Consider the following 19,782-nt stretch of genomic DNA (forward strand, 5'->3'; position numbering starts at 1 on the left):
TTCATATGAAAATCCTCCTCTGATTTGGCTTTTGAGGATTGGAGTTGGACAGCACCGTTGTAATGCAACAAGTGTTTAGATGAAACAAGTAATATTCTCCATCTAGTGCCACTATGAGGATATGACATCCACGGGCCACATGAGGCTTCTGAGCTACTAAATGGGAAAAGCCCCTTTTCATTACCCTGACAAGTAGTCATTGCTTTATAAACAAATCATTTTTTATATTTTTATGTTTATATTTCAGAAAATGCAGTTAGCAATACTGGTTTCTGGTGACATAGGGATGATTGTGTATCATTTTGAAAATTCCCATTTGGAACTTATGTGAATATATTTTCTGTAATATATGATTCATAATTTTCCTATGAAATCTAGATTCCCCTTAATTGACAAAAATATGTTTGGTTAAGTATTGCATCTTTCTGAGTCATAAGACACAATCAATAGGGTTTTTTTGTTTGTTGTTTCAAAAAAGATTGCATCATTTACCTTTATGATTGTCAGGCTTAAACATGTAACGCTACCTTCAGTTAAATGTACTCCATAAAACCCTGTGTAGTTTTATCCAGCCCATGGTAGTGCTGGTAGTGCTATCCATCCAACAGAATATAATAATTACATCTATAAGGTTTTTATAAGGTCTATAAGCACTGGTTTGGTGTTGCCAGACTGGTGATCTAGGCAGTTTTGCGTGCCAAGGAAAGAACAGATTTAGATGCCCACTAAAGCCTGGTCATGTTACCCATTTGTGAGCTGCTTCCTATAAACCTGAACATTAGGAGTTTAGTGAAATGGAAAAACCACATCTTCAAATAAGGTTATTTTTAGCCAGACCACAAAGTTTAGTCTACTTTTTCCATATAGATGAGCTTGTTGGGGCGAGTACACTCCATTCATCATTCCTGTCACTAACATTTCACCATGCATAGGAAAAGAAATTGTCATTACTTTAATGTTAATGTGGATTTAGCCTAAAACAAGAAAAAATGTGCTCGCTCTCCCTTTCTCTTTAAATATATAAATTAAAAGAACTCATGTATGTGGCAGATGTGCAGAAAAAGAAACTTAGACACAAAGATGACCATAACTATTGTTTTTGATGGAATTTTTGATAAGACCCCATCCATTGTAGATAGAACTAAGTGCATTCTTGGCTATATTTAAGCATTTCTCCGGGTCAAAAGACATACTCAATAGTGTTGGAACTGTGTAAACTGAATTTTTAGGAAGGTGCTCAAGTCACTCAAGCATTTTTTTATACCCCTTTTACATCTGGTCCAAGGTTGCTGACCTGTATTGCATACCTATGAGATAATGCTGTTAAAGAGTCATTGTCACCTTCCCCATTCTAATGATAGTCTGTGTGGGCTACTTTATACTGATATCTCACAGGCTCACCTTCTTCTCCCCATAGGTATGCAGTATAGGTCTCCTGTGGTATTAATGAGAATGGAGGAGAATGTAAACCTCCTCTCATGATGCAGTACTTGGGTTTAGGGGCTTATCCCTAGGCTTGACTATTGATGAAAGGGGTAACATCACTTCCTTCTGAACTTTCACACTAGCCAACACCAGATAGAGGTTTGGCAAGGAGAACGCTGGAGAGGTGAGTAAGACAGTCAAAAGTTGGACTTTAGATAGACACTTGTCACTTTGCCCAAATTGGACACAAAGACAATGTCTCTTTTACTCTGATGGTGACTCTAATTGAACAAGTTGTGATATCTGGATAGGTCTGGACAGATCACTCCCACGTTCTCAGGTACGAGCAGGATGTTTACCCTAAAGTGAGATCCCTTTTTGCGTTTAACCAGAACTGAACTCGCTCCGACAGCTACATTTTTCAGAAGACCAGATGCAATTTCTCGCTGGCAATGAAAAACTAATAAATGTATCAAGTCTTATTTTTTCAATGCCTTAAATATATAAAGACAGGGTCCCTACCTGCCTCTCAGGGGCAAGGTTTGCTATGTCTGTTACACTTCGGATGTCTTAGGCTTAGTGTTAATGTATTGCATACAGGGCCCATGTTGGAATGCCTTGCAGTGCCTTAGAAACATAAGAAATGCATTCTCTTTGGATGCACCAGGTTGCCTTATGTTGCTTTGCTTCAATACCAATTACAGTTCAAAGAAACTATGCATATTTAGGCTCTTTCAACACTTGTTTAAAGCGAGCAAAAAGCAGTACAGACTGGGCCTTAATGAGGTCTCCACTGGGCTCCTTATATTTCTAAGAAAACTTGAAGAGGTTTATCCATTTTAATTGGACTGACCCTTTACCTTGGTAAAGTATATTAAGGATCACTTTGATCTCCTAAACTAAAAAAATGTTATTTCACTTTTTAAAACAAGGGGTCGGTTGTTTCGAGAGCTTGACAAGCTGACATACAAGGTCTTTTACCAGCCACAAAATCCATCCTATGTGATTTCTCTGCAAAAGTTCCATTGGAAGCAGTCATGTGGGCCTGGAGCAAATGCCATTTCTGACCCTTTATTAAATCATCCTAGATCACCCCCGAATGATTACTAATAATTTTCCCTGGTATGCTTCTTTTCTTAGCAACATGGAAACAGTTCTGGATAGAATTTGATCTTGGAACTTTTTAAAAAGCCATTTAGTCAGCTCTGGAATGAACAGAGGACAGACTAGATCAGATAAATGCCAGCACAAGGGGCCCTCCTACATTTCATTATCATTGCAATGATCTGACATCTGTGCTGCCAAGCATTAGATGACACGCTGGTGCAGTGACAGCAGCCATGTTCTGTGTTTGTGTCTGTCAAAAGCACCTGCATCTTGAACAGGTATAATATAGGCTTGTTCATTGTGAGCATTTCATGTACCTCATCTTAAAAATAAAATTTTGGCAGCATTGACTGCATTATTCACTTTACAGAAAGCTGCCATGATGGAAAAATTCCATGTTTAATAGAATTACTAACATTTGAAAATGGCACACAGCACAAAGACCCTCTTGTTTCCCGATAGCTGTGTATGAGTAAACATGACCCAACTTGCCATTTGGTCACTGGGACGGAGACAAAATTAATTAGCAAAAATCTAATAAAGTTGTGTGTTATGCCTCCTTTTCCGAGAAGTCACAATGGATAAAGTCCAGTGTACACTCATAATTGACAATTACTGAACAGTTGCCGTAAATCTACATGAAGCAAGAACAACAGGCTTTTTAATGAGCCGGTGCAAGGAAATAGGCACAGAAACCACTAGCAACCTATCAAATTGCAATTTACTGCCAAAAAAGTTAGAAAATATTTCTGATTGGTTACTGTGCTTTACTATGCTTAGATGGGGGTTTACTATGCCTAGATAACAGGTTTAGCAAGATCCCTTACCTTGCTAAACAGGTAGAAAAGGCTACATGGACAATCAGCAAAATACGCTTTCCACTTGTACATATACAAGTGGAAATAATTTTCCTGAAAGAGCGGTATTAATGCATTTAAACCTATAGGATTATTTACATAAACCATTTTATCTTGTATGCAATGCATATCTAAACCAAAAAAGTTGGTAATTCCACTGTAATAAAATATGACCCAGACATAAAATCAAGATTTGCACAGAATCGCTAGGTCTTCTTAATAAAATAGGACCCCCCAGGAAACAAAAGCTTGAAACTTGAAAAATAAACCCCTAAAAAAAAATAAGTGGAAAACAGTTTTTAAAAAGAAATATCTTACCCCAGCTTTAACCTGCAGTGCCTTGGCAAGTGTAGCACCATCCTTCTTCTGACATGAGTATGTTCCAAATCTCACTGAATGCGTTTTTTGCCTCATATGATTTGGAATACTTAGATTCTCATTGAAAGGACATTTTTACCCACATTTATAATATTGATTTTTTTCATCTTTTTTCCCATACATCAGTCAGAGCGAAGGGCTCTGATTTATAAAGCTTTGTTAGCACAAGATCTGCTGGATAGATTTAACTTTTTAAAAATCTAATGATACTTGTGTATTTTGTATTCATCTTTCTATTTTTAATATTTTATTTTTTTTTCTTTAGGTTTGACTTTGAGTGTCTGGAAAATAATGTAGAAAACAATGTTGACAAGTCGAAACATTGGAGTAGGTCCATTGAGGACTTGCATAGAGGAGGTAACCTGCCTTCTCCTGTTGGGAATAGTATTACTCGGTCAGGCAGACATTCTACCTTAAGGTAAGTTATTTGAATTAATACTTTAGCCACGTATAAGATAGTACATAATCCTTGCTGTGGAACTGTAGCAAAATATGGAATTGCACCTAAGATCCATAATTAAAATTGGATATAACTGCAACACTTTGCCTGAAAGCTTGCTTGCATAGTGCAGATTCACTGAATATGATTATCTGTTTCATTAAAAAGAATACATGGCTGAGTGAAAACAAGCAACCTCCATATAAGAAAATATGCAGCTGTTTTTATCATTACAGTAAATCTAATAGTGCTAAATGCTGTACATGGAGATGCAATCTGTGTAGACAAGAAGAAAAGTTCTGCTATATCTAAAGTATTACCTGACTACAATATGAGAGTCAATGTATTACATAGCTGTGTATATAGAATTTTTGAGTTTTACAATTGTTAAAATCAAGCAACTCCTTCTGGTACAGAATGTCCCAGATTTAAGTCTTATAAATTATTAATAGAAAATTACAAGTGCTTACAGAGATCTAACATGGTAACATTTATATTCCAAATTAAATGCTCATAAAGGTTTAATATCAATACTGATACGTAGCAGTGCATACCTTAGAAATGTAAAAAATTCTCTACAGATGCTAGATTTTCATCAGAGATAATCATTCATGATCATATTAGGTGAAAACCTAGCATTCCTATAGGTGTCCCATGATATCTGTATGATGATCCTTCCTAAAATTGTCAAACTGTCACTAGCAATTATTTCCAGCAACAATTTTTGAACGTTTGTAGAAGACTATTTTTGATGTTACATTTTATAACTCTGTCCATTTAGAAGCTATCTTTCACTATTCTAATGTCTGCAACAAAATTTTGGTTGATTGTTGCGGTTCACTTTGCAACTTGTCTTTTTACCTAAACCAAATTATTTTAAAGTTGTGTATAGAAAAGTAAAGATAAGTTTGCAAGATATATCACAACCTGATGGTACATTTCCTATACATTGTTCTTTAGATTTATCAATACCAGGTAAAGTTAAGGCCTGTCTCAACTTTGTATCCCAGCAAAACCTTGCATAATGGTATGCAATGTACAAAGGGGGACGAAATAACAATCCAACATGGGTTCTAGCTTCTCTCCACTCAGTTTAAAGCTGAATAAAAGCTTTGGATAGTTTCCATTTCCATGCAAATGTTTTTTATGCCAGCCATAAACTCTTACTTCACATTCTGCAAGACTTCTGAGCACTACACTAAGATGAAGAGACAGCACGTGCAAATAAGCCTCCATTACTATTGTGCATTGCTCCGTAAGTGTAAAATCAATAGACCTGTCGGAGGGGCTGCTGATGTATGGAAACCATGTATTGACTAGAGAGTACTTGGATTCTACAAACTGCAGTGCAGCAGAGATCACATGATGAATTACAGAGATCGTTTGAAGTGCAGTCACAACAGATGTTAGACACCTATTTTATGGATTGTCTGCTGCTTTGATTTTAGAGAGAAAATGTCACTAAAACCCAATCTTAAATTTATGGCGTAAGGTTTATTAGCATTCTTCTAAGTATTACCATTATAGCTTTCCCAGCAATCAGCGTTAGACACTCATTGATTAGGTGATGTCTCTAACATTTTTCTTAAGTTTGCTGTCTGCAGTGAACTAAAACTACTTTGCAAAATACAGTTAGAAATTTTAAGGGATTTCTGGGTAATCATGTCTTTGTGTGTTACTCCCCAATCTACCTACAGAGTTTGAACCTCAATGGACCTTATTGAAGGAAGTGGTTTTGGTTTAGTATATGAAGTACTCCAGAACAGACCTTACTGGCATTATGATAAAGTCCAGCAAGCTGATATGCAGTCGTCCATGGGTTATAAAAAGATTTGTTGTAGAACGTCTTTTGGGCTACAAGAGAAATACCTCCGTGTCCTTGCATTCACCACTAATATAGATAAACCAGAATGAGATTGGCCTGCATGCTGGCCCTGGTGCTTATCCTCACATGGATAGATATATGGAGTCACCAATCTCTGTATTTAGGAGGTAACCTATTTAACTGCTAGGGATCCTGGTTATTACCCTGCCCTGGTAGCTCCTCACATGTAGGTTTTTAACTTAAGTAATTGAGCATCTATTTCATTTCTACATCTGTGTCCAATTTTTTTGTTCAGTAATGGGTTATATTTAAGAGATAATTTTAAAGGATGGTCTACAAGACATTTGAGATCATATTCTTAAAGAAAAGGTGATTCATCAGATCAGCTCTCCATTTTCCATTGCTCCATGGTCTGGTTCTGATGCTCATGTTCCCATTTTGGGTGGTTTCACCAATGGCTGAAGGTCACCATTGGCAATTTAACTAGAATGTTCTGATACATCTTTCATGGTCATCAATAGGTTTTATAGAAATTTATGTTGCAGTAGCTGTTTTGTGGGATCTGCTAACATGAGTTGGCCTGCTCCCACCATGTGCATCAAAAAACTTGCAAGGGGATGAGCCTATTGCTGGTTCACTGGTTGTCCTTTCTTTGCAATCTTCTGCTAGTACTAACCACTGCATAACAGAAACACCCCACAAGATCTGCATTTTTAGAGATTTTCTGACCTACAAGAATTCTCATCTACAAGAGTGCTTCTCACCTTTTTAACAGGGGGTAACCTATGAAATAATGTTTAGGGTACCCCTTTCATATTTACTATATACACAGCACACAATTTATTAGTGTGGAGGTCAGTGGAAAGAATGCCTCCTACAATGCTGGCCAATGGGAAGGCGGCCAACCTTACAGATGGCTAAATTTATCATTGATATCGGTTAAAATGTCCCGAGAGTGACAAACTGCTCATTGCTCAAGGAACCCCTAGCAACTTCTGAAGGAACTGTAGGGTTCCATGAAACCCTGGTTGAGAAACGCTGATCTAGAACAAAAAAACAATATGTGAAGAATATTTTCTGTAAAAAAATCTAAGTAGCAGTAAAAGTAAGTAGACACATAAGTCAACTGATCTCAACAGTGGAATAAAAAAAAATCACAGATGCCAAAAAATAGTTAAAAAACTCCTTAAAATGAAGAAAATCATACAATGAAAATGCAGTGTAAAAGCCTAGAAAAGCAGCCCACTGGGGACAGTTAATATAATTTGTGGCATCAAAGATTACATTCATTGACATGGCAACAGGGTATACACAGAAGCTTAAGGTGGTAACTTCATAAAGCAGCATATCCCCATAGAGCTATGCCATTTCACCCAGAAGGAATATGTGCCTTATTTATAGTGTATATTTATTTCTCCTAGACTAAACACCAAAGGAAACAACCTAAAAGCCTTGGGTCACCCGGGTTTTTTATTAAAACCAGCAGCTTTATAAAATTGAATGGCACATGAGTGATCAGAAGGGGAATAACGGTATGAATGGCACATGAGTGATCAGAAGGGGAATAATCTTTCAGAATCTTTTTTTTCTAGATTTTCCTCCTTTAAAATTGTACGGAGTCCAGTGTCAATGCAGGCTCCGTACAGAGCACGTACTCTAGGGTTATTGTGAGCGTGGTCTGTGCGGGTCCCGAACAGCACATGGCAACCAGGGTGACATGTAGGTTTCCCTGTCAAAAATCAATAATATGCGGCGTGTGTGTAGTGGGTGGGATCCGCATGGACCATGCTCACTCTGATTCCAAGAAGGTGCTCTGCACAGAGCCTGCACTGACACGGACTCCGTGCAGAGCAGTTTCTTGGAATCAGTGGCCGTGGTCCATGTGGGTCCCGTACAGCACACGCTCACTAGAAACATAGGAGGTTCCCTGTGCACACACACACACATGGCCGCATAATATTGATTTGATGACAGAGGCTGAGGGCCAGTGAAAACCTGAACACTAGCTGCTGTATGGTGAACAACAGAGAAAGTTATCAGAATCTGTACAATGATGACATTGAAAAAGAAGAACTTTTGAGTGGAGTGTGGGAATGGTTAGGCTTATATTACCGTGGCCATATCCTAGATATTACTCTTAGTTTTTTAGGTAATAGTTTAAACAGGGTGTAAAGGGAATATTTCCCCAGCAGAGACACAGACATCAAAATAAACTTGAATGTTTTTCTAACCCATTGTCCCTTTGTCCAGTGGAGGCATGCATGGCAATCTCAGATAAAACAGTGGGCTGGATTGAGAGGACTTAATTTTTATAGCTGAAGATTGTTCTGGTTGTATTTTGCCTTCCTTGGTTGGTCCTTTCCCTTCTCACCAATATGCTAGTAAAATTTCCCCAAATTCTGTTCCCTCATTGTCACTTTGTCATGTGCGACCCTGATGGAGACCACAGGCAGGTTATACAGATACACATACAAGATCTACTCTTCACAAAGCTGGTCCAGAGAAATAAGTTGTAGTGAGGCTAGAGGAAATCTACAGGACTGAACTGCCAAAACAAGGAAAACGGGTGAAAGTTTTTATACAAAAAAAAATCAACATGTCCGTTTTTAATAAATTTCAGTTCTTTATAATGTCTACAGTAGTTAAGGTTTTCATCCACATCCAGAATGTCCATCATTCCTTTGTGTTTGTGACTCAGTGAGTTGTGGATTTCTAGGAATGTCTGTGTCATTCTTTTACCATGAATACAGTTTTACGTCAGATACTTTCTACTACACAGGAAATACACATCATACTCGGTCATTACTGAGTGATCAGAATGGCATGGAAAAAGGTGGATGATTGCCATGTAATGTCATTATCACTTTTTTTTGTTGGAGTTTGCTTATGATTACAGTCTGTATTGACACTGCGGACTTTTGAATTTATGAGATTGTAATCTCTTTGCTCTACTTAAAGTCACTTACAAATATGATTTCATAGTGTTAGCTTTGTCCACACCCTCTCTTGAGCTTTTCATCAGAGATTACAGTAATATAACATGAGTTATTGGTGTTGTAACAATATTAAAACAGTATACAAGCTGAATGTCCAGACTGTACTCATAAAAATACATGCTAGCCCATATGATGCAGATAAAGTGAACCTGTCATTTCCTAAAAGTGTCTTAACTATGAATTTTTATAAACTTATGGAAGCTTATATTAACATAACCCAGTCACTAGGAAACTCGGACAGAAATAGCAGCATTCAAAAAGGAGATTATTCATACCTATTTAATGTACAGCGCTGCGTAATATGTTGGCGCTATATAAATCCTGTTTAATAATAATAATAATAATACTTCTCTTTCCAGTGATTAAAACTTTAATCTACATCCTCATATAGAGCTATGTTCACCACTGCTGTTTACCAATTCTGGAGGGGTGTGGATTGCATGTCCTATGAACCTTGGTTCCTCCCAATGGCCCCTATATTACAACTGTGCACAATGTAGGATCTGACAGGACGAACTACAGGCATCTGACATAAGTGCAAGATTATAGCAACAGCCATAGCCATGCAAAAGAACAAAGAATGTTGTTGTCACACATCAGACTGCATAAGTATGGATGATCTTCATTTGTAGGGTTCTACTAATATGGTTTGGTTTCCTAGTGACAAGTTTACTTAAGGTGCATACATGCCATTCATTGGTTATGTGTATTTAGTACTTGTCACGGGACTCCTGGGAATCCCTTCATCTTCGTAATTCGAAAAAGTTGGAAGTATTTTTGTTCATGCATTACTCAAAGTTGGAGTCATTATTGGACTAGGACAATGGCTCTGATTTGGCACAGTTGTCTAAATTGTTTTACCTGCATAGCCTGTGGTTGTGTTCATAAATGTTTGATACAGAACAGCCTCCTGCTGCTGCTTCTCAGCCAGTGACAAAGTTACAATGTTGCAATCTAATGATCTAATGGCTCTCTAGCAAAATCCCATGGCAGATTGGTGAAAAAAACAATTAGAAATCACCACTGCTCACTCCTATGAAGGAGAGCACAGCAGGGTGCTGCTTGTTCGCCCTCCCTCCTCCCCTCTCTATATAACACAATGGCACTGTGTGTTTAGCTCTCATTCATCTGTTACTGAAAACAATCAACGGAAGGTCACAGCAGCAACTTTACTTCCAGTGTCAGCACTCTGACGGTGGAATCTGACAAGTTCTGTTTAGGAAATAATATTCTTTAAAGTGGAACCTCAGGCATTTTGTTACCATTAAGAATGGTTTACACACCATCTCCTGGTTACTGTGAACTGGTTACCAGGACTGTAACTTAGATAATTTTGCACCAGTTGTAGCAAGAAGGAACAATAGAATCCAACAGAGGTTATACATTTTCTCAAATGCATCTATTAGGTCTTAAAATGTAGCAGAATCTTCTTTTGGCTCTGAAACATAAAAAACTTTCCATGTTGGGAGATAAAATATAAAATCTACCTTTTATTGTTAAGTGATGGTTATGTAGCTGCTTAAAGACACCCTGTCAACATACCATTCATCTCAAAATTCAAATTTCCAAGTTATTATATGTGCATTTACCATTTTATGTATGGTATTCACCTTGAGCAGAGCTGGTAGAAGTTTGTGCCCAGAGAGGCCTTTTAAGTCCAGAGTGTGCATCTGAAGTCTTCAATCTCTTGCAATTAATATAGGCCAGAGAATAACCTTAATAACTCAATTACAAATTTGAATTTCCATCTGTTCCTTGTACAGTCTCGGCAAACTCTATCACTGTCAGTTTACATCTCAAAAACCCATCACAATGAGAGGCTGAATTCTGTGTAATGAGCAGTCACAGCAGGACACACAACATTGCAGGCAAGGTTGGGATGAAGTCATGCAGCCAAGGGCAGTATTACAGGGAATGATGCTCCGATGGCTGGTGGGAGGCTTAGAGCTTCTGCAGCCACTTTTCACAGACCATTGACGGACATTAAAATCATTTTTAAAATTAAAAAGAGAATGACATCTACCTACGCAATTATTAATGTGATGAAGCATCTCTGAGGAAGAAAAATGTCATATGCGCAGTTATAAGCACATAAAATATTTACTGTTATGTGCACTCTATAATTATTGCAAAATTAAGCCATGCTAGGTGTAATTTACATAAGTCCAAATAAAAATCAGTGCCTTATTCAAAAATACCCAGTCTTTGTTTTCACCTTGTCTGCGAACCCATCTGCGAATACAATTATACAGTACTATGTACATGATGTTTACAGTGTTATTATTATCTTATTATCTATTTATATAGTTCCGACTTATTAGACAGCGCTTTACATAGTCATGTCACTAACTGTCCCTCAAAGTGGCTCACAAACTAATGTCCCTACTATAGTCATATGTCACTCACTGTCTAAGGCTAATTTGGGGAAGCCAATTAACCTAACTGCATATTTTTGAAATGTGGGAAAAATCTGAAACGGATGGAGGAAACCCACACAAATATTGGGGAACATGCAGATAGTGTCTGAGTGATCTACAGTGATACTATATAGTAAATGTAAAAATATAGTATAATGTATATTAGAATTCATTTAGGAGGTAATTGAGCATGCAGATGTACAAGGGCTGAGTATACATATAGAGGCTACACAAGCTTTATTAGCAAGTTTCTCCCCTCCTGTATCATTCTTTGTACTTGCCTATAATGATCATTTGTCATTTTCAACCCCTATTTATTGTACGGCCTTTCTGTTACATTGGTGCTTTATAAATAAAGGTTAATGATAATGTGCATCTCATGCTTGCAGAATATGGTTTATATGACATTTCCTACTCCTACTCCCCATTTGGGAGATGGGAAAGTGTTCTACTAATTGTTTACTGAGAGTCCTGAGTTCCAGGATTGCCTTACTGTCTCCCCACTCCAAATTGTATTGCACTGTTCCTCAACCAGGGTTCCCTGAAATCCTAGGTTTCCTCCAGGGCAGGGGTCGGCAAACTCCGGCCTTTAGGCCAGATACGGCCTAGCCGGTAGTTTGTTCTGGCCTAACGCCCCCTGGCCAATCTGGCCCAATGCCGCCCGGCAACCCGCTGATCCGGAGCCGCGGGTTGCCAGCTGGATCGGCCAGGGGGGCGTTAGGAACTACCAGAGCTCCCTTGATACTTCCGCCGGCGCGGTAAGTAGGGAAAGCTCCCGGAAGGGAAATCCATCTCCTCCGCAATGCATACAGAGGATTTTAATTCAAGGGGCGTTCGCTGGTGGTGGGCTAAACCATTAGGGCGGGACTCAAATTCCGACCTATTGTGCTCCCGCCCACCCCTGAAATGGTTTCTTGAACAATGAGCAATTATAGTAAGGCTGACAATCTTCCCACTTCCCAGCCGTTAATGTAAGCGACATTCATCCCACTGATCACCATGCTAATATACTATGAGCTGTGAATATTGTAATTCTAGCAAATGAAAGTTAGCAGCAATTGGTACATGTTACTAATACAAACTATATTTGTACCTACTCCATCCAGTGCTTCTTGCTAAGTAAGGAAAGGATTTAATGCATCTGAATATTAGTGGGCTTATACCTATTCATCTCTGACATGCTGAATAACAAAAGTGACTCAAGAAACCCTACATGTAAACATTTAAATAGTTGATTTTTCTGTGCATTTACCTGAAAATGATTAGATTGGTGAAAAGGCTTCCCTGCAGCTCTCCTGTTACATGGATAACATTATTCGGATGCCTGTATACTTTAAGCCTTTAAGTGATGTAATTTCCCTGACATTTGTTATTGGATAAAAGTTCAGTGAATGTCATCAGACATTGTTTCCTGTGACAGTTTTTAGGTTCAGCTTTTACTCCACACACAAATTGCTAATATAAATACAGAAACAATGTCTGTTTTTATAGATCCTTGTGGATCACATTTCACCCTAAACCTCTCATGATCATGGACACATTTTTTACCTTAAAGACAAATGTGTATACAAGCTGTAAGTGCACATAGAGAAGTGTCAGGAAGAATTAGGCATCACATGCTTTCCCAGTAATTACATGGCTTATGTAGCATTATGACACTTAAGTAATTTCCCAAGCTCTGATAGATGGTAACCCCAGGCGGTCTACTTTCTGTTATAAGGACAACCGCTAAAGCAATTTAATGTATTCATCTGCCCTACATTTCACAGTTTAAAAAGTTTTTCACATAGTGTGTATATATATATATATATATATATATATATATATATATATATATATATATATATATATATACACACAGGGGGTGATACCTGCTGCATTTCATCTCATTATATGGCAATGCATGTATCCTTTACAGGTATCATTATTCCTTAAAAGGAATCAATGTGTTAGTAAGTTAATTAATCCCAACAATTTTGCTTTAAAGTGGAGCTAATCTGCCAAATCAAACATAACATTTTGGATCTTTTGCCACATCTGTGAACAGCATATATGCACATTATGGATGACTCCCTTACAGCACGATGATGGCCACAGTCTTCTTCAAGTGGCCTTCTTCCTGGTTTCACCAGGTCAGGGTGATGTTACTCCTGTGCATGGACCTTGAATTTACCTTGCCCTGGCTAAGAATGTTGGTGGCTTAGTGTACGCTTACTAAAAAATGTGCTAAAGAATCCATAAAAAAGCCAACCTTGTCAGCACTTTTAAACAAATCAACTTTAGTTGCACTTTAAGATGAACTAGCCATTAGGACTAACTAGAAAAACTAATAAAGTAACTGTATTGCAACATTTGACTTCTATAGATTGCTGCCTATGTGCTCCCAGGAGATCTAAAATCACATCAATATGCAAATCTTGATTAGAAAATGTTGTACCCCATTAGGCTTTGAGCACTTCATGGTCAGTCAGTGAGGCCTTTTGCCGCTGTAGGGGCAGCCAGTAAAGTGTAGGAGAGGCTAGGCTTGACCTTGATATATTCTGTGTGGTGTACAAATCACTTATGTACATATATTATATTTGTCTTTCAGGTACAATACTCTGCCTAGCAGAAGGACGTTAAAGAACTCAAGATTAGTTGGTAAAAAGGATGACGTCCAAGTCTGTATCATGTGTTTGAGGGCGATCATGAACTACCAGGTAAGTTATTTTGTATAATTTTTCAATGAAGCCTTCAAGGGCAATGGCACCAAAAACTGATCTATCCCAAAATGAAATAATATTTGGCCCAATGTTTATCAAAGATCCTGGCTGGTGTATACTTGCCTTACTCTCCATTACCACATGAACTTTACTTGTTGTTGTCCCTGGTCTGAGTACTAGGTATATGTTTATTGCGAACTCACTACAGGGAATGGAAGACAGAAATCTTGAAATATATGCCCTCCAGTGGATTTTACATAGGAATGTATAGTATGTATAGGAATGTATAGAATGTAAGTGCAGGTTGGACACATGACACTTATGTTGCAGTTGAGTGAAGAGAGTTTCTGGCATACTATAAATATATAAATGGTCCATATAGAGAACTCTCTTCCCAGTTATTTACTTTAAGGTCATTACAAAGAACAAGATGGCAATCTTTGCGTCTGGAGGAAAATAAATGTAATCTCAGGATAAGGAAGAGATTCTTCACTGTAAGGTGTGTGAAAATGTGGAATCGGCTCCGTCAGGAAGTAGTTTCACCAACTACTATAGATTGCTTTAATAAAAAGCTGGATGTTTTTCTAGAAGCACAGAATATAACTAGGTATTAAGGCTTTAAAAAGACAACAGACACAGCTGATCCAGGGAACATCCAATTGCCTTTATGGCATCAGCAAGGAATTTTTCCCTGTTGGAGCAAATTGAACCAGGGGTTCTGGATCAACTATGTCTATATGGATTTTATCTGGGATATATTTCTCTAGTGGTTGAACGTGATGGATTTATCACATGGATTTTTTCAACCTATCTAATCCTAAATTTTACCAAAATAAAATAATAAGCACACCAAACAATTAGTAGGTTAGGTTTACAACTAATAAAATCAACTAGGTAAATCCTACAGTCACACTAGGACCATTTCCTTTACACCTCTTGCACCTCACTGTTGCTCCATAATTGTCATGGGCAGGTTCAGTGACCAAGAGGGGCACCCAACGGAAGGAGTGGCCCCAGGCATCACATACCTAGCATCTAAAGTAATTGAGCCTGATTTATTAAAGCTCTCCAAGACTGGAGAGAATACACTTTCATCAATGAACCTAGGTGACCCAGCATACCTGGAATGGATCGATTGGAATACCAAATGACTTTTAAAAAATCTATTTCAGGTTTGCTGTATCACCCAGCTTCACTGATGAAAGTGTATCCTCTCCAGCTTTGGAGAGCTTTATTAAATCAGGCCCTTTGTATGCAACATGGATCACAGAGTGTTTGGGCAAGACCTAGAGGAAGTTCTGCTTTTTTTCTGGCCTGTCCTCCTCTTCCACAAATGAGAGCAAGTAAAATCCCATGAGCAGACACTTTAGTCTTTTCCAGCAACATTTTACCTGCTGTGCATTCCTCAGGATGCGGAAGGTTGCTTCTTGTCATCCTTTCCTAGGCTCTGTGGGTTAAGGTAGATGTAATTCCAATAGTTTCCTTTACAGGTACATTTTTCATCTACATGTAGTAGGTGGTTTGGAGAGGGGGCCTGACCAGCATAACTAGATCTTCCCTTTTAAGTTGTATTACACAAGAATTTAGAATAGGTGTGTGGCTCAGATTTGTAAAGTGTTATGCATGTTAATAGTGTGTTTTTTTCTTTATTGTACAGTATGGTTTCAACATGGTCATGTCTCATCCACATGCTGTCAATGAGATTGCACTAAGTCTAAACAATAGGAACCCCAGGTGAGTAATTCATTAGTCTGTTTGTGGCCAGATTTCAATAATGCCAAAATTCAGCAACATTACTTTTGACAAAAATTACTTTAAATTAAATATGGAAGGGTTTTCTAATGTAACTGTACCAGACAATTATATTGTTGAATAGATAGCAGTTCAGCTTGAAGGTGGTAGCATTGTTGTGCAGGCTTTTTGAGGGCTTATTTTGTGATCACAAAAAGAAGCTACAAAAGTAACAATTAAATAAAAATGACATACAAATATACTGATGTGAGTAAAGAATTTAAGATATTCAGTTATTGTATTTCTATGTCTTCAAACGGTGTCTGTATGTCTTACAGCAATGAAGTGATTTGATATCTCAGGAAAATTTGGGAGACTGTGTGTGGGCTAATCGTAGAACATATTCACCTAAAATGATTTAAACATATATTGTTATATTCAGATATCGTGGTCTATTTCTTTGCAATATCAGCCCATTTAAGGATGTTAAGCTGAGCTTTTAGTGGCCAGTCGAGAGGCCTGTTTATGGTAATGATCTTTCATGATGGAATAGACAACATTTTTTAGTGCAGTTAAGGAAATTTACTCCAAGTCTGTTTCTTTCTTTGCTTTTTACAGTAAAAACAAAACCATTTGTGATTCTGCAGAGATCCATTTAACCCATGTTTATGTACTAAGTTACACTGGGATTAGAAAAATAATTTTTCCCATGGCTACCATTCATATTAAATGTGTGGCCCTGACACATTAGAAAGTGTTAAGTTCAATCTTTAGTCTGGAGGTAGCCATTTTGTACGGCAGCAATTTCCTGAGCAATTCTCTTTTATTGCACCCTCGTCAATAATGATCACAATATCCTCCGGATTTTTCTGAAATAACAGCTTGTTTTGTGTCTGACGTACGGCCGGGGCATACGTCTCTGCCGTGCTTTCCCTCACCCCTAGATGTCTGCTTTTTAAATTCTCCATATGGAAAAATTAGGTCAGGTTGATGAAAAATATGTCTGCAAAACAGGAGAGGGTTTAACCTAGTTTCATTTTGTTTCAGTTTTTTAATGCCCCTTTTCATACTAAAAAAAGGTTTCATATTTGATAGTGCAAAGAAACACAACCTAATTCTGACCAATGAGGATGGCCCGTTGCTTTTAAAATAATATATATGCAGCCACTACAAATCTGAGGTGAATCAACACTCTTGAATTCTATAGACATGCACTCAATCTAGTATACATAAGAATAGATTTCTAGCAAGTCCATATAGGGCAAGGATAGTGATAGTGTAAGATAAGATAGTGAAAAAAAGGTAAAAAAAATAATATTATATACAAAACTGGGAAGATCCACCCTCACTCTTTTCATAGAAAATTTTTCAGTAGAAAAAGTTTTGGTTGTCATTGGGAAAGAAAGGAATCTTCCAGTGGTGACAGCTGTTACAATGACAAGATGGAACATTTGGGGACATTTCCTTTTCACTTATTGTTGTATGTTGGGGGCAGAGATAGTAATAAAACCCTACATTTTTTAAGTTAACTAAAACTAAAACGAAATGGTTTGGCTTGAGTTGTAGTTTTCCATGAACAAAATACTTGATAGCATCACAGACAAAGTACGTAAGAAGATTTACAGCTAGGAAGATTTACAGCTAAATCGCCAGGTCTGTTTTTGAGTTTGAACTCAATTAGGTATAGCAAAATTCTTTTAATGGTATATTTAACAGACAGCTCATTTTTAAATTTTACATATACTTTAAATATTAATTAAACTCAAGAATTCGCTTTATCCCATGTGTCACATACATTTCATACATAATAAAGATTGTCTCCAAAATTCTACAAATTGTTCCTCTTCTAGAGATATGTGTACCTTGGTGATGTCACCCATGAATGGCATGCCATGATCTTTATATTGCCTTTAGGTTGCTTAGACCTCATCAAACTGTGTATGGGTAACTCATACTACCTTCATGGCCATTTGTGATTTTCAAAGTGGATTGGCATGGTTACATCATCACACCCATGCATGGCCAGTTTATACAACATTCATAGCATCCTGCCCATGCCATGATCTTCTATGTCCCTTGGCATGCTTACATCATGACACCCATGCATGGGCATCTCATACTACATTTATGGCATCTTGCCAATGCCATGATCTTCTAAGTGGCTTGGCATAGTTACATCATCACACCCTTGAAAGAGCAGCTCATACTACCTTCATTTTGGCGTGATCTTGTAAGTGCTTTGGCTTAGTTACATGATGACACCCACACATGGGGAGCTCATACTACATTCATGACATACTAGTCATTCTGTGATCTTTAGAGTACCTTGCTAAGGTTACATCATGACACCTGTGCATGTCTATACTACATTTATGGCATCCTGGCTGTGCTTTGATGTTTAAGGCACCTTAGTATGGTTCACCACATATCCATGGCATAGGCGCTCGCTCCCTGAGCCTTTCCTCCTTGAACAGGGTAAAGATTCTAATATGGCGCCAAAGGGAGCAGGTGTACAAATGAAATAGCAATATATATATAAATATTTACCAATATATACTATGAATCAATAAATCTATATTAGTTACAAAGCACTTTTTTCAGTTTTCTTTAGTGGCAGTGGGGGTTTAATTACACTATAAATTTCAATCTAGTCTTGACACACCCCGTCAGATGACTTTTAAATTCATTCCACACTTCCAGCATTTGTATACTGTTTGTATAGGATAAACCCATAACCTTTATGGGGGATTGATTACCTGTTTCCCTTAAAGGAAAATAGAACTTCAGTCCAATTGTATTCTGAATGACACCTTTTTTGCACGCAACCCAGTTACGCCCCTGCTTATCACATTGTACCCATTGATTTGTGAAATATCTTTGTTTTTTCTTACAGAACAAAAGCACTTGTATTAGAACTGCTAGCAGCTGTATGCCTTGTCCGAGGAGGACATGAAATCATTTTATCAGCATTCGATAACTTCAAGGAGGTAAAAAAAAGTCTCTTGCATTTGATTTGATGTGGGGAGGAGGCCCGGCGTCCTTGTTTGTTTTGTTTCCTGAACAGAACTGGTTTTGATTTATTCTCATCCCTCCCCATAAATAGATGCAGTGAAATTAAAGCTTTGTGATTGAAGTAATTGATAATTATTTATGGGCTTTAGATGCTGGTGCTCTGAGCTTTGAAGATCTCTTTGTTCTAAATATCATTCAGATGTTTGGACGGGGGAGCTGCTTGCCATTCAGTTCATGCAACATTTATCATTTTTTAAAGCACAAAACAAGCTGAGTCAATGAAGTGAAGCCAAGTGGTGGGATTTCAGGCTTAAAGTGCACCTGTCTCATGCATGATGTGGAGCCATTCTGAGTTTATGATAGGACTGTTATGTAATATATTAGGAAAATATAATAAAAAAAATCAAAATTCAAAGAGGAAGCAGTATTTCTCTTTCCTACTCTCATACATAGAAAAGGTATAAAAAAACTTACCATATTGTCCTTAAAGTTTTGTTTACAGGTCTGCACAAATACATTTCTAACATGATGTAATATATAGTAGTAGTATATTTTTGAGAATTTTAAAAAATCACCATCCATCATAAAAGTCATCTGTAGGTTCCAGTCTAGCAACTTTGTAATGGCTAAGATGATGTCATTAGTCAGCTGCAAATAGGAGGAAACATTTCCCCAGTCTCCTCTCCACTACAGATCCCTGCTTGTGGCCAGTATGGCTCCATCTGATGCTTCAGGTTGTGGGTGGACCTTGGAGTCCTCACTTATAATGCAGGAACCACAATGCAACCACCTCATGGAACCACAATGCAACCACCTCATGAGGCACCTCATGGAACCACAATGCAAACACAATGCAACCACCTCATGAGCCACCTCATGGAACCACAATGCAA

At 37.8% G+C, this 19,782-nt stretch overlaps 1 protein-coding gene across 1 annotated transcript in view; it reads left to right on the forward strand.

The window, feature by feature from the left end:
- Nucleotides 1-19,782, forward strand: part of FMNL2 (formin like 2) — a gene marked incomplete in the record, with an annotated part of 146,064 nt that overhangs the window by 90,864 nt on the left and 35,418 nt on the right. Inside the window, 4 exon segments of the mRNA XM_072418152.1 lie at nt 4,033-4,185; nt 14,035-14,143; nt 15,804-15,880; nt 18,771-18,864. Coding sequence (XP_072274253.1) covers nt 4,033-4,185; nt 14,035-14,143; nt 15,804-15,880; nt 18,771-18,864 — 433 coding nt within the window.

This window comes from Pyxicephalus adspersus, chromosome 7 (assembly GCF_032062135.1).
Source record: "Pyxicephalus adspersus chromosome 7, UCB_Pads_2.0, whole genome shotgun sequence".
Taxonomy (NCBI): Eukaryota; Metazoa; Chordata; class Amphibia; order Anura; family Pyxicephalidae; genus Pyxicephalus; species Pyxicephalus adspersus.